The 26,640-nt window shown below is 39.7% G+C and overlaps 1 protein-coding gene and 1 non-coding gene across 2 annotated transcripts; both read left to right on the plus strand.

Moving 5' to 3' along the window:
* Positions 1 to 43: 43 nt before the first annotated feature.
* LOC119722416 (transmembrane prolyl 4-hydroxylase-like) lies at positions 44 to 26,006 on the plus strand. Its single transcript, XM_038192524.1, has 9 exons — positions 44 to 659; positions 11,132 to 11,213; positions 11,630 to 11,784; positions 12,668 to 12,729; positions 18,639 to 18,673; positions 20,469 to 20,634; positions 22,410 to 22,577; positions 23,212 to 23,302; positions 24,570 to 26,006. The coding sequence occupies exons 1-9, from the start codon at positions 324 to 326 to the stop codon at positions 24,822 to 24,824; spliced, it is 1,350 nt and encodes a 449-aa protein (XP_038048452.1). The 5' UTR covers positions 44 to 323; the 3' UTR covers positions 24,825 to 26,006.
* Positions 25,262 to 25,334, plus strand: Trnaa-ggc. Its single transcript has one exon. It is a non-coding gene; the product is annotated as a tRNA-Ala (tRNA).
* Positions 26,007 to 26,640: the final 634 nt, after the last annotated feature.

Consider the following 26,640-nt stretch of genomic DNA (forward strand, 5'->3'; position numbering starts at 1 on the left):
TGGTGGCGCTCTAATGTAAACACGTGTACGTGCTGAGCGCGCGCTCGACTCGATAATGTGCTGCAGTCATCAGCTGATGACGACGGATCGGACAGGCGTTTAAGCTCGTCAACTTTTCCGCGCCGTTTTCCTCCGCCAGCTGATGATAAACTGTTTGCACGTGTCGTTCAACAATTGCAGGCTTACACCGCATCCTGCGATCCTTTTTATACGGTTGATGCGAGGCGTGGTGGCTGAGAAATAGACGTGTTTTCTCGGTAGTCTGTGGTGTTGGTAGTGGGCGAAGTACCGTGACGAAACTTCTTCGTGGAGCGGACCACCAGATGATCATGGAGGGGTGTTCCGCGTTGAATCCACGGCAGGCTTCGCTTGCCTCGCGGCCGCTTGCGTTCCTCTTCATCGTACTCGTGGGTTCACTGGCTGTTTTGTCAGCGGAAGGTCACGAGGGACTTTCAAGCAATGTCGACTCTGGTTCATCATCGGGGCTACCAAGTCTCGAGGATGGACAAGAGGATCATAAAAGGTTTTACAAAAAGCCAGATGAGAATGACCATGTGAGAAAAACCTGTAAGGTGGAATCTGGATCTGGAGGGACCGGGGGAAGGAGTGATGATGCTTGCCCGGGAAAGCCTCGATTGGTTCGACTGGCAGGAGAACAGGTAGGAACTCAAGATGTAGGGGAAAATGTACCACTCAACAGTAAACACTCAGTTCATAATCACGTCGTGAGTGAACATCACAGCTCCAGTGGTACCACTTATGATAATTTATTCCTAAGTCAACAGGCAAGTATGTTTATTCATGAGAATAGAACAGTGATATCAAGAGCATTGTTAGGTATTTAGTCAACCCAATGGGTACCCCTAGAACTATCTAAATTACTCGTAATACAAGTAATACCCATAGTTCTAGGGGTACCCATTGGGTTTTATTTAAAGCATTTTTTTAAATGGTTGTCGTCGAGCTACCACACAGTAGCCTAGTGGATAGCAGGATGAGCTATGGATACAAAGATCCCTGGTTCGCATCCACGTCGTTGCTGCTCATTTTCATGAACTAGTTTTCTTCCCTGAGTTTTATCATCGAGGTAATTTTAATTGAAAGAGAACGAGAACCTAAGTGTCTTGCAATGATTCAGAGGAAAAACATAAATTATGATAATTTACTGGAGTTGTGATACAGGCGCTACCAACATTTTCAGGTTTTTCTTAGAAAATATAATTTCTGGTAATATTTAATAGGTAGTTTAGCCTCTTTCCCTTCCATTCATGGTGAGACACCAGTCCTATTCATCTGTCATAGTAAGTCAAAATATTTCAGGTAAGTATATAAAGTTATGAAAACATGACTTACTGGAGTTGAAGATTAAAATAAACTAGATGTACAATAAATGTTGCTAAAATTGCTGTCGTTGTTGATGGCTGGAGTAGAGCGGAGTGTCTGTGCCCGCGTGGTAACGATTCATGTTTTTATACTGCTGTTATGTAATAGATCATTTAAAGGGAATGTACATCATTGGCTTTTGCTGTAATTTTCAGAAATGATCTATTTGAGGGGTTAGTATAATAGATCAAATATTGTTACACTGACATGTTTGAAGTTTTGTGTTCGAAAATGCTGGAAAAACCAAGAAAAACAAAAATGTTCAAGTAGTCTGATTCCCTGACTCCACTAAAGATAAAATGGATCGATTTATAGATGCCGGAAATTTGTAAGGTAAGGGAACCAGTTTAGCTGGCCTGCACCTGTTCATGAACATGTAACCAATAGCAAACAAAATTTGGACCCAAAAAATTGTAAATTTAGAGCAGTAGTTGAAAAATAGTTTGGTTTTTCCAACGGTGGTCGGCAGACCACCGTTGGAAATGTACACACACAAAAAAACACCAGGTGCCATAATTTTACAGGATGCTTTGGACTGTCATTTACCAACATCCTAGTAAGGTATTTCGTAAAAACTTGGTAGTTTTATTTTTCGATGTTTGCAAATGTTGTATATTCCCTTTAAATGAAAAGAAAAGAAACACGTGCGTCTTCTGCACGCAACAAAGTCTTTTATTTGCCACACACCGGTCCGTTTAATAAAAGAAAGGGAGGAATTCACTACACATGCTTATTTATAACCAAGAAGTTGTAACCCCATCATCAAAAAGCTTCTATTAAAAAAGCTTTTCCAAAACTATAGGCCTAAGGCCAAAAAAAAAAAATACTCGGTCTCTGGTCAGCGCGCACGTCAATTTTTTTTCTTCAAATTAACACGGAAGCTACAACAGCGCCCTCTATTGCGCGCCTCCTCAAATGTTTGTACCAAGGAGCACCAATGAATGGGGAAATTGCACCAAGGCAAATGATGAAGGGCACCAAGGCATATTATGGAGGACACCAATGTATAATGAGGACACAAAAAAGCAAAATAGTACCCACCTTGTCTGTACAATACAAGCTTAAAAAAAAAAAGCCACCAAAAAACCCCCCAAAAAACCGCATCGCCGCATCAGTTCCGGAACTTCGGTCTGACCAGAGACCGACAATTTTTTTTTTTTGGCCTAACAATGAGACATGCTTGATTAGGTTTTGCATCACGTCAAGTTCTGTCCCTATGAGTGGGCAATTTGGGTGCTAGTGATGATCCATTTTCAGTGTTTGGCGAGACAGAGAACTTGAAATAGAATTTTAACCGTGCTCAGCGACGCAAACATTTTGTCGAGTAATAGATGACAAACTAGCCGCCTGGCCTAATACACTTGCCTGCGCTTCCCATTTGGAAATATAATTGCCTTGATCAACGGATGAACGCACACACCACACTCATGCAGAAAAGCTGCTTTATAGCGATTCATGGTTGAATGCCCCACCCAGACATGCACTTATGCAACATTATGAAGTGCGGCTATTGTAAAGTAGACCTTGGCCTATGGTTCTATTGTATATCTCAAACACAATTGTGGGCTGCGGAGATTTCTATTGTAGACTAACTTTGGGTCCCGTAATTTAGCTCGCTACTTTATTAAATCATTGTGTACATATATGCAATATCATTGTATTCTTTATATCATTTTTAAAAACATGTGTACATATTTGTAAAAAAAAAAAATGGCACTATTGAAGTAAATGTTATTGAATTGAATTGTTGGTATTATTGCGCTCCATGCTACTTTGTTTCTGGTAATGAAAACAAGGGAAAGAATGTTGCATCCTGACGCAATTTTTTCATTGTATATTATCTCAATGAAGGTCAGTCATTGCAGAAATGTTGAGAAGACATGAATCTGGGACTGAGCAACATTTCCAATTTCATTTGAAAATACTTGAATATATATGCACTCAACTCTAGACTTTCCTAACCAAGGATTCCTCAAGCGCCCTAGGCATTGTAGCTCGCAAGCCTCAAGTAACCTTTAGAGACAAGACAATGAGAAGAAAGTACATACCGTCATATTTATTGTAAAATACCTAGTTGTTTATGAGCAACCTTTTAGATTTTGTTCAGTCCTCTTATAACGTTGTTATGAATTTCAGCTCAATAAGTTTATTGATCTCTTGAGCCTATGATGGTAGATTCCTGCCTGCCGTTTTCTGTGTGGCGGATTCAATTAAGCACCAAACACCTGCCTCTGTGGAATCCGTGGCTAGACGCATTCACAAACCAATAAATGGTCTCTATAGTCTTCAAAACAGCGTGCCAACGGAACGGAGATATTCTAGGCTCCGGGGCAGGGAGAGTCTATTTCAGGACACAGGTGATGCGGAGACGAAATGAATGACGGCAGGAATAATGGAGTTGAAGACGCGAAAGAAAATTTTCACTTTGGGGGACAGAGTTGGGATTGATAAACTGAGGGGCTGACAAATTGGAAAAGGCAGGCAAACATTGAGCTGCGGATAGTCGACGACAGCTTTTGATGTGATATGCAGACAGAGAGACAAGCTGACCGACAGACAGACCTGCCAGCCAGCCATACATTGATTGTAGAGACAAGGGATTGACTGGCTGACTGACTTTAAAGGGATGTAACTTACAAAGTATTGTTTTCTGTCAGCGTTTGTCAATGTGACACCATGGCATTACACTCAAAATTTGCAATAGTTGAAAAGAATTACTTTGAAATTGTAAAATAATTTCAGGCCAAGAAAAGAATGCTGTGTTACCTATTTTATTTTTAAAAAAAGTGGATCATGGGTGTTTTGTTTTTGCCTTTAAATTTTTAGAGCCCCCAAAAAATAGGGATGAGGGTTTATTATTTTAATTTTTTTTCGTGCATTCGTAACAGTTAATGCTGCATTTTCTGCACTGTTTATAGGCTTCGCTACACGAAGACCGCACTGTGTACATACTTCCAAAAATAAGAATATAAAAAATGTACATAAAATGCAGGACAATGTCTGCAAAAAGTAGGCTAATAATTTAATGAATAATTTTCAAATAAAAACACTTTTAGGTATACGAGCAAGGAAGGAGGGTGAAGCTTGTATACGAGCAAGAAAGGAGGATGAAGCTAAGCTCAGTTACGGAATCCAAGAAAAAGAAATCAATCATTATTGACCTACATGTACACCCTCCAGCCTGTAGGGGAGCAAGACATTAAGTTCTTGAATATTTGGCAGGCAGACCGTTTGGAGAGTGGGAGCAGTGCACTGAATCAAAATTCATGGAGTTGGAAATTGCATGGAGTTGTCTTCCCGGTGTAGCGGGCGAGGCAATGCCTCATTTTTTTTTTAATTAATTTTTTTTGGTGATTTTTCTTGCTGTAAACAGAAATGTGGGGCGCTGTGGTCCAGTGGTTACGGTGATCGACTTGTGTGCCGTGGAACATGGGTTCGAACCCTAATGGGGAACATGCTCGTGTTCTTGGGCAAGACACTTTACTACAATTGCCTCTCTCCACCCAGGAGTATAAGTGGGTACCTGTGAAGGTAGAGGCCAGATTGCGCTGATGCTTGTGTTCTTAGGCAAGACACTTTACTACGATTGCCTCTCTCCACCCAGGAGTATAAATGGGTACCTGTGAGGGTAGAGACCAGATTGCGCTGATGCTTGTGTTCTTGGGCAAGACACTTTACTACAATTGCCTCTCTACACCCAGGAGTATAAATGAGTACATGTGAGGGTAGAGGCCAGATTGCGCTGATGCTTGTGTTCTTGGGCAAGACACTTTACTACAATTGCCTCTCTACACCCAGGAGTATAAATGAGTACATGTGAGGGTAGAGGCCAGATTGCGCTGATGCTTGTGTTCTTGGGCAAGACACTTTACTACAATTGCCTCTCTCCACCTAGGAGTATAAATTGGCACCTGTGAAGGTAGAGACAAGATTGCGCTGATGCTTGGGTTCTTGGGCAAGACACTTTACTACGATTGCCTCTCTCCACCCAGGAGTATAAATGGGTAGCTGTGAGGGTAGAGGCCAGATTGCGCTGATGCTTGTGTTCTTGGGCAAGACACTTTACTACGATTGCCTCTCTCCACCCAGGAGTATAAATGGGTACCTGTGAGGGTAGAGACCAGACTGCGCTGATGCTTGGGTTCTTGGGCAAGACACTTTACTACGATTGCCTCTCTCCACCCAGGAGTATAAATGGGTAACTGTGAGGGTAGAGGCCAGATTGCGCTGATGCTTTTGTTCTTGGGCAAGACACTTTACTACAATTGCCTCTCTCCACCCAGGAGTATAAATGGGTACCTGTGAAGGTAGAGACTAAATTGCGCTGATCTCGAGCTGCTGCAGAAAAAAAATGGTCTCATTCCTGATGAACAGGGATAACGATATTTGTGATGCGCATTTGATCATATTCATATCTGCGCAATATAAATGTCGTAAGTTATTATTATTATTATACACTGCACAAGCTTGGTTAAGTTGGACAGTGGTTCCTTGCACACAAACTTTGTTGTGTTTTAAATGGTCCGTGGTGTGACTAAATTCATTTAGTGAGACGGTAGACCCACGGTGTGTGCATACATGTATATATCTGGACCAATTGACCCACAAAAAAAAACCGAGCGACTGCGCAATCACTGAGTTTGGCTCTAGGCAGAGTTCTAGAAACAGCAACCCTCGATAACCTGCGAACTGGATACATTCATTAGTTTGCAGGCCTGTGCCCAATTCACCGAATATTCGTTTATCAACCGAATATTCTGAAAATCATTTTTCAATTAAAAAATGTAAGCATTCTCTAGGACATGATTAAATTGTGTGTTTTTATTTTTGTCAAGTGCCACAGTTTTGTTGTAAAGCCATTATCGTGTAGGATTTGAGAACTTTCATGGGGAATATTACCTCAACTTTCTTCTTTAAAATTAGTCAAATTAAAAAAACAAAAATAGCAGCCACTCTTACCTATTCTTAATATTGTTTAACCCTACCCCCTAGTCCCTTTTTGATAGGAACCATCCTCATATTTCTCCAAAATCCTTCAGTTTTGCACTTATGTTCAAATGAAGGATATAATACCCACTGCCTCAATCATTCAAAATCCTCCAACAGCCCCGCCTCTCAAAATGCATTCAGCCTCTATCCTCCCAAATCTTCCTCTCCTTCAAACAATCCTCCAAAATCGACCGATATGTCCATGTGCCCTCAATCCTCCACAATCTTCCAAAATTTGTATGTTTCATTCAGCCTCAATCCTCCAAAATCATCCTCTCCTTCAAACAATCTTCCAAAATCAACTGATACTGAGTGTCCATGTGCCCTCAATCCTCCACAATCCTCCAAAATTTGTAGGTTGCATTCAGCCTCAATCCTCCAAAATCATTCTCTTCTTCAAGTTCAAATATCATTCAGCCTCAATCCTCTAAAATCAACCGATTCTGGATGTCCATGTGCCTAGCTCAGTCCTCCATAATCCTCCAAAATTGTGTGTTGCATTCAGCCTCATTCCGCCAAAATCAACTGATGGATGTCCATGTGCCTAGCTCAGTCCTCCACAATCCTCCAAAATCGTATGTTGCATTCAGCCTCATATCCTCCGAAATCATCCTCTTCTTAAAACAGTATTCAGCCTCAATCCTCCAAAATCAAACTGATACTGAACGTCCATGTGCCCTCAGTCCTCCTCAATCTTCCAAAATTTGTATGTTTCATTCAGCCTCAATCCTCCAAAATTATCCGCTCCTTCAAACAATCCTCCAATACTGAGTCAACCAATACTGAGTGTCCATGTGCCCTCAATCCTCCACAATCCTCCAAAATTTGTAGGTTGCATTCAGCCTCAATCCTCCAAAATCATCCTCTCACTTCAAACACCATTCATCCTCAATCCTCCAAAATCAACCCATACGGAATGTCCATGTGCCCTCAATCCTCCACAATCCTCCAAAATTTGTAGGTTGCATTCAGCCTCAATCCTCCAAAATCTTCCAAAATTGCCTGGTGGACTTTGAAGGATTGAGGACGGTTGGGGTTAATAACCTCATTAACACACGCAAATCCCCGATCGGCACTGAGCCAGTTTAGGCTAGCAAATGTTTAACTTGATAAGTGCATTTCGAAATTGAATACTCGGTCAAGTCCGAGTTGGAATAGTTGAATACTAAATTATTCGAAAACACACCGCCCTATGGTTTGGTGACGTCTAGAAATTGCCCAGAAGGCAATAAATTAGTTATTCATCATTCCATTGCAATGGAATTAACGATGCATTGCGCCATTCCCAATACGTGCACACTTGTGTGATCATTTCTGTTGTCTCGCGATTGACAGAAAATAAAATGTAAAAAAAAAATTGCCAAACAAAATGCACCTCTCATGAATCTTGTAGGGTGTCTGGAGGATCAATTTTGATCAGAAATGACTGAAAATATTGTGACTATACGTTGTACAAGTACACCATTTTATCCAAGTAAACAAAAACTGTAATTTGTTGACATTGCCTGGAACAATGTTTCAAAGTTCACATCTTTGCAATCTGCCAGAACGCTGTTACTCAGTAGTTGGTGTATAATTATTCAAACAATTCAAGTTGAACGGTAGTATTCCGCAGTAATCACGATCATTAGTTTCAATTGAGTTGAAATAAAAACCAGTTAGAGCCACAAACCATTGAGTCAATGTTCTGTCAAGTATACTAAACCCATACAAAAACTCAAACACTGCCCAAAATATCCCACTCCAGCGCAGCTGAAGTAGGACGCATTTGCTGTTTGTAGGTCAATATGAAAGCTTCTCAATGAGTTAATGAATGTTTGCATGACCCTCATATCCCAGGTTTATAATGCAGAGTGCAGCGTGGTGTTCGTGTCCGCGTCCAGCCCTCCGTTCTAATTGCAAATTAATTGAGTAGATCAATATAGATGCATCAGGGACAGGGAACCTACGGAGCTGAGAAGATTGTCTAGACAGCCAAGTATTGAAGAGACGGTAGTATCATTTGGACAAAGATGGGCGGGCCAGTTTGATGGGGGGGGGGGGGTAGATGCAAATACACTGCATCCCTTCTGGGCAGACTTTCATTTTTTCAGAATATTTGAGAAAATAACTTTTAATAAGTTTTCATTCTTGAAAATTGGTTGCACTCAAGATTTCCAGTTTCCCCAAGGTGTTTTTGAGTTTCATCCCACGAAATAGATTCCATTTCAAAATTGCTATTTTGCAGCGAAACAAAGTTATTCACTCTTGAATGAGACATCGACCGCAAGCAGCGGCCCAATGGTTGTTGATTTGTTATTTTACAGTATTTCAAATTATTGGCTGCCAGACAATTCCGTTCTCGTATAGGCTAGGCTGGTTCCCGCCCAACAAGCAGTATCAATAATGTATGGGCTGGGAGGGAGCCAGTCTGCTTGCAAAGCGGATCTGTTTGTGCTCATAACAATCATGCCTTTTATTCAGAGAGGAAAAAAGGGAGGAGTTGAACTCTTTTTCTTTTTCTACTTCTTTCCAACACAAATTGACTCTGTAAAGTTCCTGGTGTCTTTTAGTACTTGACCGATTCCACCTAAATCCATCACTGACCCTGCTTCACATAATGCTTCAGGACCAAATCTGCTGAAATGCACCACAAGACCACCACTACTATAGGTGGATTTTGATGGACTTGGTACTCATGGCTTGCCTACCAAAATCCCCAAAATGGGGAATGGATTTTGATGTATTTTTCCAGGGAAGGTTAGGGTTCATCTCTCAAAAAAAAAAGATAGTAAAATCGGCTTTCTTTTAATTCAGTCATTAATTGGAAACTAATTGCAACATACATGTAGATCTAAATTTTGAACAAAAACCCAGCATTGATTACCCAGTTGTTTGAATATTCTTTCTTTTTCTTTTTCCTCAAATGTCAAATGATCAAATCCCCGCCATATTGGATTTCAGGTGGAAAAGTGCAGTGTAATTTAGCATGAAGTCATGTAATAACTTATTCATGGCTTTGTAGAGAGTGGGCCATTGAGCTGCAAAAGGGCAGTAACTCCTATGGTGTGTTGTGACAATTCTGTGCCAGTTCTATATTTCACAGATGAAACAGGTGATATCGGAGAAATCCCGTAATTACCATGGAAATGCATTATTAATTTTTTATTTTTCATTGGCAGCTACTGGATCTACCGGTAATTCTTGACAATCATGATGCAGCCAATTTGGTCAATGCAATGTAGGGCTGTTCCAAAAATACCAAATATCTGAATAATTGATCATCTACCGATATCCAAATATTAAATCAAATATTAAAAGAATGTGAGTGGTCGCAAGAAAATTACAAAAAATTGTACATGATGTTTTTATTATTTGTACAGGGTGACCTTAAAAAAGTTGTGCTAGCAAATACCGTTAAATTTCTTCAAAGTACCTAACATAAGTATAATTTGATGGAGTGTATTAATTATACTCTTGTGTATAATCAATCAAAATGTCATGGAAACCCATTCATGCATACCAGAGCTGTTGCAGATTATATAAGGATGTGTGTTTTTCAACCATTCCAATGGGAATTACACATTGCATTGGAAATCGCTCAACCGGCACTCTGCAATGGGTCTTTTCATTAAAGAGGTTGTGGAATGCTCGAAGACATTTCCGTCATTTTTGGGGTATATGTAGCCTAAGGTGTGATGAAATAAAAACGACTATTGTATGCACAGTAGCATACACGAGTCCTGTTTATTACGTCACGATTTACTGCATTTTGTTTGCTGTCCGCAACGACGACTTTTACACAGTTGCACGTTCGGGTCGAAACTGGACCTGAAAAACAGCTCTCAAAAGTACCTTTTGTACTCATTTAATGACAGAAACAATAGTCGTTTTTATTTCATCACACCTTAGGCTACATATACCCGAAAAATGACGGAAATGTCTTCGAGCATTCCACAACCTCTTTTACTGTGTAAATCACATTGGAACAGGTGAAAAACAGTTTGCCATTGATAATCTATTGTATCTCTGGTTTGCATGAATGGATTTTCATCAAATTTTAAAAAGAGTACAATGTACAATATACTCCATCAACATGAAATGCTGATGTTGGATATTTGTTGAGAAATTTAAAGATGTCTGCTTGCACAACTTTTTTGGGAATTTCAGTGATTTTATTCTTTTTCGTCAGCTTTTTGTGAATGGTCACTTTACATGCATGATATGAGAGCTCCGGGAGGAATGTTAGCCTCATTTTAAATCTTCAAGATCTGTCAAAGTACTCAGATAACCTTGAAAAATAATAATTTTAACTGTCACCTCTATGTCAATTTTCAAATATTTGAGTATTCAATCAAAGCCAAGTTCAAATAATCGAAAACTGAAATTATTCAAAAACGTGAAGCACTAATATGATGGGCACGTGTGGAAATGTGTGGTCTAGCGGTAGAGCACAGGGTTCATGATCGTGAGGTTGTGGGTTCGAGCCCCGCCGTGGCCATGCGTGTTGTGCCCTTGAGTAAGGCGCTTTACCTCAATTACTCCTCTCAACCCAGGTGTTAAATGGGTACCGGCATTCTTCAATGCTGAGAAGGTAACAGACTCGCTGTGGAGGAGGTGTGGCGATCCCCCCACAGCAGCATATGAGTCTGGCCCTATCGCTTCGAAAGAGAGATGGGCACTCCGTTCCTGTGAACACAGGTTTGTCCCCTTTAATATGATGGGGATACATTTCAATGAATAATTTGGCATGTATTGTTTTTTTTTTACTCCAAATTAGGTCGGCCATGTGGAAGAACTGGAGCTTGTGCCAGGCAAAACACACCTACTGAAAACCATAAACATGAAGCCGGTTATATTTGGTAGGTTTTGAAAAATGTCACACTTGCAATTTGAAATTGAGATTTGAATAGAGTTTGCCCTTCTCGAATTCTTTTTAAATTTCTAAAAACTGACTACTTTAACTTTGGAATTTCAAAGTTAAACATAAAAATTTACTGGAGCAGGGTTTGAACCTGCGACCTCCGGATTGCCGTTCCGGCGTTCTACCAACTGAGCTATCCAGCCCTATGTTGGTGGTTCCCCATTTTTTCAATGTCTTTGTTTAAGGGGTGCCTTCATTTCATGTATGACTGCACAGTACAATTTTGAAGCACTTTTCATAGGACATTCCTTGACATACATTTTTAGCAGCTGTGTTATCAAGCTTTTTTTGTGTTTGGAAGATTTATCAATTTTTTTTCAGTGATTGTATAATTTGTTTTTACTTCCCAACCAGAAATCCCTAATTTCTTCACGAGTGAAGAGTGTAGCCATATCATATCATTAGCCAAGGAACAGGGCTTGCATGATAGCGCCACCAAGTCAACTGGGAATGGGAAAGGCCTCGCACTGCGCGACGTCAACGGAGACCAGAAGCTTAGTCTGAGGGAGGTAAGAACTTTCTTCGTCTTTTTAAAATGGAAGTTTTGGGACTGATTTTACCAAATCTGTTGTTGTTGAATTTAATATTTTGGGATGGAGAAGAGGTAGTGGTTTATCATTTTCCAACTCTGTATGAAAGTCTAGCTGAACAACTTGGAGACTTGAAGTAATGCAAAAGTAATTTTAAAGGTAAAATTTAGAAGTAGTGTGTAGATTTAGATTTGTGACAATTTGTTACATAAAAGTTTGGCTCTTCGAGAAACTGTTTTTGTGAAGTTTTAGGATATTTGAGTGCCTCATTTTTGGAGGTGGTCTGTGATGTCACCAACTTCAATTCCTATTCAATGCTTAACCCAGATTCAGCGTATGTGATGCGATCAAGCTACATGAGTCGTTTGTCGGGAATTTTCATTTTGAGATACAGGCCAAAATAGGGCCACTTCATCACATCACTTCATTACATCTTTTGGTGTTCCGACTTCCATAATTTTTGAACTAAACATGGTATCAGCATGTAGTTTTCACAGCAGTCATGCTGAGATTGTGCTCTTTTCAAATCTGTAATATACAAAAAATTCGACCGGGTCAACAAACGACTCATTAACAGCTTGCTGGCATCACATATCCAGGAGAGAGTGGCCCAAGTAAAATTTACACCCTTTCACTTAATTGATTGTTTTTCTGGATCTAGGGACACAAATAGAATGGCGTAGAAAGGAGCAGATTGGAAAATAGTCGGGCTTTAATGTAATGTATTATTTTATTGTTAAAAAAAAAAACATTAAACAGTTTTAATTGTTTGTTTTTCTGAATGTTGCACTTTTTTGGCAAATTCTTTATTTTTCTGTCAATGGATAAAAAAAGAAGTTCACTCATAATTACACTGTTTCAGCTTCAACTGACCTTAGAAGACGGCTATGACGTATTCCTGGATGATGATGACATCAGACAAATGTAAGTGGTTGATCTGGGCAACAACAAAATGAGAGGATACAGCTTTTAGGATATTTTAAAGACTCTGAGATGCAACCAGCACCTTTAACAGCCTCCGTCCCAGACGCACTCAACTTGCATCCTCGTAATTCTCTAAATCAGCGTCAACACCTACACCATAAGCCGGAGACGTATTTTAAAAGGTTCATTAGACATGATCACCTTAGCGTGTAGGGATCAATTTGTCGTCTAATCTTGCCCCTGAACCGTTTCTCGGATCCAGTTATCCACTGACCTGTTTTTTTTTCCCTGTCCTGTTTTTGCTTTGTCTGGAAATTCAGGTCAAGAAGATCCTTTTAATAATAGTATTTGTCTGAAAGCTGGACGTCCTTAAAAAGTCTTTGACAACAACGTTTTGTATGGTTTAATATTCAATGTCTTAGAACTGACAGATATGGACAGGATTTTTTCCTCAGTTGGAGTTTTAAAGGTAGAGTAGGTCTATATCATAGGTCTGTGCATTTTTTTTTCAATTGAAACACCAAACCTGCTCCTACTCTAGAAGGGTGCTAAACAACTAACCTGATGAAATTTCAGCTCAGTGAAGGCTGTATATTCCGAGAAATTAATATTCTACGATCTCAATTGCAATTTGGCTATGTTTGAATTGGCCTGCCATATGTACTTAGAATGTAATTTGAGTAAGAAATTGTTTTGACATAAATTGTTATATCGTGTACATATAAAAGTCTAGTGTTACACCACAATTCACCACCTGAATTGTATTATTCATCTATTTCAAATCCAGCAGCTGAAATGTCGTGCCAGGGATTTTCAACTCATTCCAAACCCATTTTTTTACTTGATATTTACAATCATAAAATTTACGATTCCATAAACTCTGCAAGATAGTAATCTACTTTTTATGCCCGCTCCAACTTTAAGATTTAAGATATGTATCAATATGATCGTTTTTACAATTTCTTCTGTAATATTCTGTAATACTCTCTGAGATAAGCATCCACTTTTATGAACGTCTCAAACCTTTCAGATTTGAGATATGTAGAAATATGATCGTTTTTACAATTTCTTTTATAATATTCTGTAATATATTCTGAGATAAGCATCTACTTTTTTATGAACGCTCAAACCTTCATGATTTGACATCTGTAGAACAATTAAGATTGGTATACCAATATAAATATATATTTGTAATAATTTTTTGGTAACACTACATTAGCTAGAGCAGAGCTAGACCTCTGCTCTATTCCGCGCTTGGATGTAACCCAATCCTGGAGTGTGACATCCGCCACAACCATGGGCATAGCATCAATGTAGAACTGACAAAAAAAAGGTTTTCATACACGTAGGGTTAAAGGTAGTATACAACATTTGCAAACAGCAAAAAACAAAACTACCACATGTTTTATGAAATACCTTACTTGACTGTGAGTGAATAATAGTCTCAAGCATCCTGAGAAATCATGGCACCTGGTGTGCTGTCGTTTTCAAGAAAAAGAGGATTTTTTGTATCAATTTCCAAGTATGGTCGGATAACCATGTTGGACAGCCATGTATAAAATAGACGCGAACGGGCATCGATCGCGACAAAGTCAGCTTCCCCGACAACTTTCGTCAAGAGTGCATTTAGTGACAACGGCATGGCATTTGGTCAATTTTTGGTCAAGCATTTTTGGTCAATTTTCTGGGACACCATGACAGACAGACAGACAGACAGACCGACCGACTGACTGACAATTGTGACATGTAGAATCTCCTAACATGACCAAAACAGCGGCCAATGATGTGACAGTAAATCAAGTGAATGGACACTTTACAATCAAAAGTGGCCTTGGGAGAAACTTAAGGAACAGTTAAAATTTCTAAATGGATTTGAATTGCTCTGCCCGGAAGTGTGGGTATTTTTTTTCTCAACAAGATTACGAGCTTGTAACTCACAGAAAATTCTGCTGAATTAAATTAAATCTCGTTGCTTTGGGACTCACATCAGATTTTTTTTATCCACAACCTTGAGCTATTTTGCCAGCTGCTGCTAGACTCAAAAGGCAATGGAGGCAACTCTGCATAAGCGAATCCTCGAAGCCTATTTGTCGAGGTTTCTAGTAATATTTTTTTAGTAATCTGAATGAAAGCTTTTTTGATTGCCTATTTTGTAAAAGATAGAGATGTGCTGTCCTGTTAAAGGTAATATGCTGTAATTTTCAGAAACGGATGGATTTTTGTAAGACTGGCCTGTTTAAAGTTTTGTGTTCATAGATGCTGTTCAAAAATGCTGTTCTTGTAGTCTAGTTCTCTGACCCTACTTAAGATGGAACAGAGCAATGTAAAGATGTCATCTATTGTCAGGTCAGAGAACCAGACTAGGTAGCTTGCACTGTTCACAGATGTGTAACCGATTGCAAACATTACATGGACTAACAACATTTGGTAATTGGGGGCAGTATTTGAAGGAAAAAAATCAGCCTTTTTCCAGCGATGGTTGGCTGACCATCGTTGGAAATTGATACAAAAATTCCACTTTCCTTGAAAATGACAGCACACCATGAAATCCACATGATGCTTGAGACTGTTATTCACTTACAGTCAAGTAAGGTATATTATCAATAATTTGGAAGTTTTGTTTTTGATGTTTGCAAATGTTGCATATTACCTTAAAATCTAGAATTTGTTGAAAAGAAGAATTCATTCCCAAATTTACCCACCCTTTTTTCAGTGATCATTTAGTCTAGTTTGTGCTGTGTGAGAAAGATATTTCTAAATAGGAGAGTAGTACGTAAGTGCGCAGTAAGGAAAAAATCCGGCAATTTTCTGGCACAGATCCTCATCAATACTTCATCATCGCGCTGGCGATACTTAAGTTTCAGTTATGATGCCTTCTTGCTCGCCTCTTTACAGCCAGAGTGACGGTTGATGTCAATTGAAGGCCGAGTCGCGCCGTTTTGTCTTACAAATTGCGGCGCTCGGCTTGCTCATTAAAGAGGCACTCATGGGTTGCATTGTGTAATGAAAGGATCGATTAGCTGTATCCTAATATAGAATAATTGGGAGACGTTCTGGCAAAATGAGACAGAACTGGGCACAGGCCGTAGTGGAGAAAAATGCAAAATAGGGGTGAATTTTTTTCTTACATTTTCAGATTTATTGATATTTGTAATCTGTGATATTCTCATTACATATATTTTAAAGGAATGGTATAAGAATTCTCCGCTAACGCATGAAATATACTAACTGTATGCACAAAAGTTCCTTTTTCAGTATTGTGGATTTTTCGCTAATAGTACGCGGAGCCACGAAATTGGGACCTGGCCCTCGTACGTTAGTTCCACGCAAAAGTGGACATGGCTGAAAAATGAAAAATTTATGAAATCTTCAGAACTACAAACATCACAACCTCAAATGTGGTATCAAATGAAAGGGGAAAAGGGGAAACAAGATCTTTTATTTGAGTGGTGTGCCAGTGAGATACAATGTGGTTAAATGAATTTTTGTCCAAAAACTGGGTTTGGGGCTAAAATGACAGATTTTAGGTAGTCATTTTGACATCTTGTTTTCACATGCATCTTGTTATTAAGGCAGAGAAAACAGCACTTAGGATAATATGATTCAGTATGATTTTTTTATCACGTGTTTGAAAGTGATTTCAGACAGGTAATATCCGTACCATTATAATGTAATGTCTATAACTACAAAAACATGATGTTTCCATACCATCAAAGTTCCTTTTTGGAAAATGTCATTGGTGTTTTTATAGAGTGAACCTATATCAACCACAACATATTTTTTTATATTAAATTCTTGCAAGAAACATCACAGATTTTTATCAATGCGTACTGAAAATCATCAAAAACCTGTCTCAAAGCGATACATCCATAACGGATTACAGCAATTATATCTTATTAGGCATAATTAATTCAGCTCACATTACATTAATCATGTCATGTTGTACATGTACATTAAAGCCTAAGCTAGAGTTGAACCAAACATATAATAATTATGTTCTTTGACTGCAGGTATTTCATTTTATTGTTTCATATTTTTTTGGTGACTGCTCTATGTTCCGACACCCCTATGTTCCGACAACCTAGATTGTGTTACTCCCGGTTAGGGTTAGGGTTAGGGTTAGGGTTAGGAATAGGAATATGTGCAGTCGGAACATAGGGGTGTAACCATTTTTTTAGGCTCTGAATGTAACGTCTGTAACTATGGAATTGCCCGAAGTACAGTCTCTATCCTCATGAACTCCACAGCTTAAACCAATTCAGAATTCAACAAATTGCAGCTTTAAAGGGAATATACAACATTTGCAAACATCGAAAAATAAAACTACCAAGTTTTTGCGAAATACCTTAACAGGATGTTGGTAAATGACAGTCTAAAGCATCCTGTAAAATTATGGCACCTGGTATACTGTCATTTTCAAGAAAAGTGGTATTTTTGTATCAATTTCCAACGCTGATCGGCCGATCAGCGTTGGAAACAACTGGCTTTTTTTCAAATACTGGCCCCAATTAACCATTGCACTTGTTTGCAATCGATTACAAACCTATGAGCGGGTACGAGCCAGCTAGACTGGTTCCCTGACCTTACAATTTCCCAATGTATGTAAACTGCTCTGTTTCTTCTTATATGGAGTCAGGGAACCAGACTACAGGAAAATGATCGTTTTTCTTGGTTTTTATAGCATTTTCGAACCCAAAACCTCCAAAAAGTCAGTGTAACTATATTTGCTTTATATTTCCAACCCCCCAATTCCATCCATTTCTGAAAATTACAGCAAAAGCAAATGATGTATATTCCCTTTAAATATCGACATTAAGTCCCATGAGATGCCTCTAATGTGCAATCGAGGCGAAAATGGAAAGGAAGACGGGCAATGTCATGGGGTCAGAAATGAATACCAGGCAACATCTGTGAGATGAATTACAATTGCATGAAATGGACTGCACGACCATTCACCAACTCCAACATTTTCTGTGTTTGCTAAAATTTGTTTAAAATTCTCTTTTTATCAGCATCATTACAGATAATTTGTGGTAATAAAACACTGTTTCAGTTTAAAAAAAAAAGTCTACTTTTACTGTAACATGTAAGGCTCAGATGAAAACTTTTTTTGCGCGATGAAACTAATTTGGGGTATATCTCCAAATTATGTTGTTTAAAAAATTTCCAAGCTGAATACTGAATAATTCTTTTCCCATCTCTGTGACAATTTATTGATGGAGTCTGGATGCATGCAACGGTAAATTACCTTCCTATTCAGTGTTGCCATGGCACTGGATTTTCTTGCAGCGTCCTATTGTTACCATGACAACTGTATATGTGCTCAAAACCGTAGGTTAATGGCGGATGGGTTGTGGTTGGTTGGGTTTGGTTTTGGAAAATGAAGACAGGCCCGAGGATTGACCAGAACCGAACCTTTTTTTCACTATATAAAGGCCTCCCCAGACAACAAGCAAATACAAACATCATACAATACAGCACAGTCATATGACAGATTACTTAAAAAAAAAAAAGGACCAAAATATTTTTTAAAAGGACATTAAGATCCACATAACAATTTAGGGAAAAAAGATATATGAAAAACGTGACAATCGTGATGCGATCAAGCTAAATAAGTTGTTCGTCGACCCTGGTCATTACTGCTGTGAAAACCGCATGCTGATACCATCTTTAGTTAACAAATTATGGAAGTTGGAACACCAATAGATGTGTGTTGTGATGAAGTGGCCCTATTTTGGCCTGTATCTCCAAATAAAAATTCCCAACAAACGTCTTGTTTAGCTTGATCGCATCACAATTTATAAAAATTAGGTCGAAAATTTCAGTTACATGAAAGCTGACTGAATGATTTTGTTTCTGTCTCTTTGCATTTTAATTGGTTTTGGATATACTCTCTGTTCGTTTTGCAGGTATTCTGAGATCGGCATTGATCTAAACAGTGATGGTGAGTTACTTTGGATGATATCACTGCTACACTTTAAAGCGTGCAGGCTCTGTAGTCACTATGTGGACCTGTGAAATAAAAAGGGGTCCACACGATGCAGGAACTTTATGTGGACTTGCACAGGTCCACACAGTGTTTTCCACTCTCTGGAATAAGAGATTCTGCAGGTGGCAACGTTTTTAACCATGTTGTTTTCTGTACTACATGAGAACAAATGAATGTCTTCGTAGTGTATGTATCACAAACATGCGTGGTTTTCGCTAATTGTTCTATATGTTCGCCCGTGAAGCGTGCATTCTCCCGCGAAGCAGGCAACTTGCCCCCTAAGCAGGGGCGACAGGTGGTGGCGCGGCCTCCCTCTGCATAGCCTTGACTTCAAGGCCGTGCTCATCAGCAGGCGTGCATCACTGGGCATAGCTTACCCGGTGTAGCATGAATTTAGGTTTTATGAAATACGGACTCATTGGTGGTATTGCGCATGCTCATGCAGAGATAATTAGGAGAGGGACCGGTCACATGAGAGGGTTTAACCAATTAAAGGGAAAAAGAGTCCGATTTTCATACGAGTCCGATTTTCATATGACACCAGCTCCACGCATATTACGAAACCACGATCGTCGAAGCCCATAGTACATACTTAAAGCCATACCATGTGGAAGCATATGGGCCGTGACTCCCACATAGGGTGATGCGTGTGCACGTACTGTACGGAGTATGAACAGAGTATATAACAGTTTGAGTATGTACTCCGGCCTCGTACGACGGATTGGGGCTTCGTCGTGTGTGTAGAGCCGGCTAAGCTATGGTCAGTGATGCGCGTGTGAGCTGATACAGCGCAGCCTTGCAATTAAGGCTACCACGTACCGGCGAAGTAGGCCAAGGGAAAGCCTTAATTGTTATTAACGTACATGCATGTGTACTCTCTTTGAGGGAATTGACTGTTGTTTTTATGGTTTGAGACATTTTGTCCACAAGAAGATGTCCCTACTAATGCTTTATTTTTGTCGCAGCTGTGGTTTTTGTGTGTGTACATTTCGGGGGTTTACAGTATTACCGACTGGCTGTCAATTCTGTGGTGCTTTTATTGAAGCATGAGAATTTGGGAGGACATGGAAAACGAAATGAATTTCGTATCATTATCCTTTAAAGATTTTAATCAGTGTTTTAGTCAATACTTTTTTTTTGAGTACAAGTTACTTGCACATGAGTACTTTGACCATGAGAACGAGTACAGGTACCCAAGTCCAAGTATTTGCACCTTTGAGTAAAGTTTTGTGAAGCCAAGTCTGAGTACTTGAACCTCTGAGTACAAGTACAAGTACTTAGACCTTTGAGTATGAGTACTTTATGGAGTACTCGAGTAAAAATGATTAAAATCTCAAGAAGTGTGTGGAAACTGAAACCACCGAGATTGAGGTGTTTTCTTTTCATACAAAACTAAATTATTTGATTTTTCTCGCAAGTGCTTATAATCGAGTACAAGTACTTTGATGATGGAGTAAAATATCAAATGGTTGAGTCCAAGTACTTTGTTTCTCGAGTGTGAGTACCTTGCATTCGAGGCTGAGTATTTTGACATTTAAGCTTGAGTGCGAGTACGAGTATTCTCAATAAGTACTGGGGAACAAGTACTCCAACAATGATTTAAATTATTTCTATTGATGAAGGAGTTTTTGTTTTGGGAGGCAACTGTCCGTTGGTATTAGGAGCATCACTTTGTTCTACCACCACCGCTTCACAATGTTCGACTAATTTCTCACCGCTGATATTTTTTCCATCCTGTCTTAACTCGAAGGGTTCTTGTCCAGGCAAGAGGTCAATGGCAAGACCATCGGCAAGATCTCAACCTACATCACAAAGCTGCTGGAGGAACAGCCAATTAAGAAGTCACGGTTCAGTGAGCAGACGTGGATCTACCCAGACCAGACCGAGGATCCGCTCGTCCAGTCCTTCCAAGACAGGTGAGTTGTAGAATATGGGCGGCCATCTCACAGGGGGACTAGCCCTGGAGGGTGCAACAAGTAAATAGGCCAAAAATCTGTCTGCCGAGCTCACGAATAACTGTTATATATTCAAATTATTTTATATTAGAGAGTTCTGAGAGCCATGGAATTGGGGAATTGAGGACATATGGCACTATGCACTCCTGGCCTGGACTAGGGCTTCCAATTCTGAGCATTTCGGATGCAATTGGATCTGAAAGTGGTGCTACTTAGCCATGTTGTGGAGGGATCCTTTTTCAAAATGGCTACTTTCCAGTTTGGGAAATATCATTCATTTTAGAGGTGGTCTTCTTTGGGTGAGAATTTCTCCAAAAGGTCATCGGTCAACTCACCAAAAATTGAAAGGAAAATGAAAGACGACATTTTGATCATCGTTTTTCTGTGCATCCTGAATGCCTGTGAGAGTTCTGAGTATTTTTGTAAAGAATTTTGAAGTATGGGGTTTTATCACTGGTGTCTATGGGAATTTATTCACTTGGTTGCACTGCATGTGCATTTGTGTATAATCTTTAACCAGGTATGCAACAGGTGGTTAGGAAAAGTTCAAGTAAATTTTCAACTAATTTCAAAATAGAAATAGAAGCACATTTTAATTGTGTTAAAATGAGATTATTCAGTAATCTCTTAAAATCAAGCAGAATCTGTGGGAGAGATGTTATAAAACAAATATTGACTGCTTTTAATATCTTTTTTTTTAGCTGAGGGAAAATAGAATGCTCCATGGATCACCTCAGGAGGCTAGTTTTACTACACCACTCGAAGCAGTCAATATTTGTGTATTATACCACAGCCCTACTAATTTTCTGCCTGATAGGCAGCAATGCATAAACTACTATCGTTTTCAATGCAATGTTCCTTCAGTTAACAGATTGTTGACCATGCATGCCATGACATTTACAAAAAGCCAGACACGACCTTTGTGAAAAAGGCAAAGGTTTAACCTTCTAAAAAAAACAAAAAACCTAAACTATTTATAGTACGTAGTGTTACGGAATTGTTGCACAGGCTTTAACTTTGACCTTGGTACTGAAAAATGTCTAGTGGTAAAATGAGTATTAGTAACACCATGGAGGATCAATAGTTTAGTTTTAGTTTGGGAAAAATACAGCTCGATTTTAGTTTTTGGGAATTTGTTTTTAACCAGTTTCTCACTAAATGTTTTGTTTCGTTTAATTAAAGAGACATTACGTGGTTAATGCTCCCAATTTGGCTACAAAAGGCATTTTGAACTAAAGTATGTTAATTGGAAAGAGCATTTAAAAGTAGGATATAAAGGTCAACACAACCATCCTTTAAAAAAACTGGGCGTTTTTGTGTTATTCTTGCGAGAACCATGTGAGAACAACTTTTGAGGGTCCAAATTTTGACCCTCAAAAATCGAGCTGTTGAGTGCTAGTTGTGAATCCTGCCGCACAGTGGTTCGCATTCTGCAGACGTGCGAGAAACAACATTTGTGTATTGGTGCTGTGTGTATTATGCGACACACACACAACGTGTACCGGACATTGAATGGACACGGCTTGAAATACGTATGCGTATGCCACAAAATGTCCGCCACGTCCGATATAAACAACCAGCTTATTTCTTTTCTTAGGAACAGTAAGACATTAGGTTAACCAGACCTTTGAAAAAGGACACCTATCCAAACCATAAAAAAAAAATTCAGGGATTTTCTTTTTGTACACAATTCATTTTCTGGATGAAATTTCATCCTTTTTCCTGTCGTTGTCCAGAATCTCCAAGCTAACCCAGCTGCCCCAGGCTCTGATTGACAAATTCAGCTACTTCCAAGTGGTGCATTATGGGAAACACGGCCATTACAACGCCCACCACGACTCCAGTTTCATCGACGAGTCGACGTGCTGCCATTTGACAGAAGACAAGCACTGCCGCATATGCAGGCAAGTCAAGAGCCGGGCCTGATTTTTATGGCTGTGTTCACCTTAGAATTTTTGCTTAGGTAGCTAGGGTAGATAATTTATCATTTGTGCATTTCTTTCGTGTGAAGCAAAGTGCTCAAAATCTAAAAACGGGTGCTTACAGACTAACCTGCTTAAAGACTAACCTGATGAAGTTTTTGCTCAATGAATGCTGCATATTCCGAGAAAAAAAATAATCTAGGATCTAGTGCTAGATTTGATTTTCATTGCATAGTTTTTCCATGTTAGTTTACAAGTCTGGTTGTTGTCGCCATTCTACAATAATAATGGCGATCATGTAAGGTGTCATTAAACTACACGATCACTATTATTTGTGTAACTAAACAGAAGCAACAAGTGTTGAAAATTCTTTAGCAGATGTGTGACGGCCATTTTCTCACAGTCGTTGACACGACAATAGATTGACCAGAGTCATTCGCACTTCAACTTCAGTGCGCATGCAATGGGTACGTCACCGACCAACCATTAGTTAACCACTGGTCCTTGGTCCAACTTGCCCTAGTTCTGAGGCCTCAGATTTTATACGCAATGAGCCATCAAATAGCCATCATGTATAAAAAGAAACAAATTACTGTTTTCATAATTGCATTCACAGATTCATGACGATCATGGTCTACCTGAACGACGTTGAAGAAGGGGGGGAGACTGCCTTCCCAGTTGCCAACAACGAAACCTACAACACGCATGTGAGCATAAGAAATCACCAACTGCTGAGGGTCGATATTATTATTGTTATTTTATTTCTGGTAATGAAACCAAGGAATCCTCAAGAGCGCCCTAGGCACTGTAAGCTCGCAAGCCTGAAGAAACCTGTAGAGAGGAGACAATGAGAAGAAATGACAGTTTTAGAGGTGGGAGGAAAAGCCCAGAAGAATATTCTGGGGAAAACCCACGGAATCAGGTAGGGACTGAAAACCCAATCAACATGTTGGCCCAGGCAGGATTCGAACCTGGGTCACAGCGGTGGAAGGCGAGAAAAGACATTGTTGTTTGGAGCTGCTAGATTGCATTGGATTCAGTAGGCTTTACTTTTTGCTGAGAGATTCAGTTAGATAGAGCAGATGCCTATACAAGTGCTGTTGTTGGATAAATCTCTAACTCCCTAGCATGATTTACTAGGAACCATACCCATCCGGGCAAATTCTAACACCATATGGGAAACTACACACGCATATTTCTGGAGGTGTGCCAACCCAATGTAAAAGACTGTCAGTTTAGGGGTACTTGTACCCATCCTGACAGATTCCAACAAAACATGCCATTGGGGTTTGATGGGTTGAGTTCTGTTTAGGATTAAGCAGGCACCAAACTTTGTGCTTGTAGCATTCTGTTGGATTCAGCCAACATGACTCGTTGAAGTTCCGGAAGGATTCAGAGGCTGCATTCTTTCAAATTACTGTGCTTATCAGACTCTATCAAACTCAAGAGACCCTATACTATGTGCTTTGTTAGATTCTGTTGGAGCTGGCAGCTTCATAGCGGTGCACATGTGAAAATCAGTAGGGTTCCTTCAATAACAACCTCATATCTTCCTCCAGTCCAGAGAGTAAATTTGTGCCAAGTCCATCACAGAGTCCATCACTCTGTTCCAGTTCTGGTCCACTCTGATAGTCTCTTCCAAATTCACCGTGTGTTGTATACCCGGGCACGTTTGGTCCAACGGTGGAGCACAGGCCCCATGATCATGAGATCGTGGCTTCGAGCCCCGCCATGGCCATGCGTGTTGTGCCCTTGAGTAAGGCACTTTACCTCAATTACTCCTCTCAACCCAGGTGTTAAATGGGTACCGGCATTATCCAATGCTGGGAAGGTAACAGACTCGCTGTGGAGGAGGTGTGGCGATCCCCCCACAGCAGCATTGGAGTCTGGCCCAATCGTGAATGAAAGAGAGATGGGCACTCCGTTCCTGTGAACACAGGTTCATCCCCTTTACCTGCATACCTCGCTTCACAGGTGTTTCGTCAGACCGGCATGATGAACCTCAACAGCCGGTGCGGAGACTCCAACCTCAAGGTCCACCCCCAGCAGGGCAAAGCCGTGGTCTGGTACAACCACTTCATCAACAACTCCACGGGATGGCTGGGGGACGTGGACCCCTTCACCTGGCACGGTGGCTGCCCGGTCACAAAAGGTCAGAAGTGGATCATGAATCGTTGGATCTCGGTCAGCGAGAGCCCAGACGTGGACCTGGCGGTGGCGCTGCCGTGACAACTAACGCCGTTTGCGCTCATCGCGGTCCTGTACTCCGGCCTGCATTTTTTGGTCGTGATACCGAAGATGAACAACTCGGGGAGGCTCGTGCAAACAATTATGGCAATAAACACGGTCTTAGGTTCTGCAATTTTGTATAGGTTGCTCGATTGCTGAATCGATCTTAGGCATTTTTGTCTCACTTTTGACAGATAGGGTCAGCCATGGACAATATGCAGCTGAGTAATTCGGAGTTTTAAAGATGCAATATTTGGTAATATTTACCAGAGGTTATTTTGATTATATTGGTGACATTTTACATTTTCATTAACTCTTTTTGGAATTGATCAAGGCCAATAATGGTTATAGTACTTGAAAAAATGTTCGGTTGTGGAAAACCAGGCAAATTACCCCTTGGACACAGACATCGACAAAATGGGGAACCGCCAACTTAAGGCTGGATAGCTCAGTTGGTAGAGCACCAGAATGGCAATCCGGAGGTCGCAGGTTCAAACCCCGCTCCAGTCAATTTCTTTGTTCAGCTTTGAACAAAAAAATAATTCATAAATTGTCATTAATTATTAAAATGTGTAAAATATCACTTGAAAATCCTTATTTATCTTTGAAACACTAATGCAACCTATCCATGTATCTTTCACTCTACGTTTGTCCTTGTTACATTAGGCTTCAAGTGTCAAATCAACATGAAATGAGACAACTGTCTCTGACTGTCTTTATTTTTCTGTAACGGCTGAATTAAGAAGGTGGAAAATCAAATTTTATTTTTTTAAATGGGCCCAATTTATCAGCACAAAATAAACCTAGAACTCATATAAAGGTAATATACAACATTTGAGTGCGTTCTACAAGTTGTAATTTTCAGAAATGGATGGTTTTAGGGGTTAATATTTAATAGCAAATATTGTTACACTGATGATTAACTTGTTAAAGTTTAGTGTTCAAAGTACTGGAAAAACCAAGAAACAAATGCTGTTTTTGTAGTCTGGTTCCCTAACCTCATGGAGGAATGCCTATATTTCAGACGAAACAGAGACGGGCATTGTCAGGTCAGGGAGCCAGACAAGATGGCTTGCACCCGTCCACGGATGTGTAACCGATTGCAAACAAAATGTGGACTAAGTAAATTTGGTGAATTGGGGGCAATATTTGAAAAAGTCATTTTTTCCCAACGATGGTCAGCCGACCATCGTTTTTTGGGGGTTGGAAATGGCAGCACACCAGGTGCAATGATTTCACTGGATGCTTGAGACTATTATTCACTTACAGTCAAGTAAGGTATTTCAGAATAATTTGGTAGTTCTGGCCTGTGAAAACCATCTGTCCCAATTAGATTTTTTTCCAAACTGCTATCAGAAAGAGCCTCACTAACTTGGTTATTTATCTCTCGAAATGAATGGTTTCATCTTACAACTCCAAAAGAATATCCTTCAATTTTTATTTTTTTTATCACATGCAGCTCGCAACAGCAGATGTGCCTGACATGTTTATCTACAATGCTGGCAAATTGGCCAGTGCAAACAATGGTAATAGATTTTTTTTCAAACTGTTATCAGAAAGAACCTTTTTCGTTTGGTTAAATATCTCTTGAAATGAATGTTTTCAACCTACAACTCCAAAGAACATGTCCTTCAATTTTCAGTTTATTTTTTTTTAGTGCAAACACTTGATAAATAAAATATTACATGCAGACCACAACTATTCCAAAAATAAAAACATATATGGCTTGATACATATTATACATGGATAATACTATTATTTACTTGCCAGATGAGTGCCTTTGTTAATATTCTATTTCAATATAAAAAAATTATAC

This window comes from Patiria miniata, unplaced genomic scaffold (genome assembly GCF_015706575.1).
Source record: "Patiria miniata isolate m_02_andy unplaced genomic scaffold, ASM1570657v1 HiC_scaffold_15, whole genome shotgun sequence".
NCBI classification, from domain to species: domain Eukaryota; kingdom Metazoa; phylum Echinodermata; class Asteroidea; order Valvatida; family Asterinidae; genus Patiria; species Patiria miniata.

What these genes read in the sequence shown, in the direction of transcription:
- LOC119722416 (XM_038192524.1), top strand. Translation starts at nt 324, where the DNA reads ATGATCATGGAGGGGTGTTCCGCGTTGAATCCACGGCAGGCTTCGCTT. An exon ending in CATGAAGCCGGTTATATTTG is followed by an intron (nt 11,214 to 11,629) that starts GTAGGTTTTGAA and finishes CTTCCCAACCAG; the next exon opens with AAATCCCTAATTTCTTCACG. An exon ending in CATTGATCTAAACAGTGATG is followed by an intron (nt 18,674 to 20,468) that starts GTGAGTTACTTT and finishes CTTAACTCGAAG; the next exon opens with GGTTCTTGTCCAGGCAAGAG.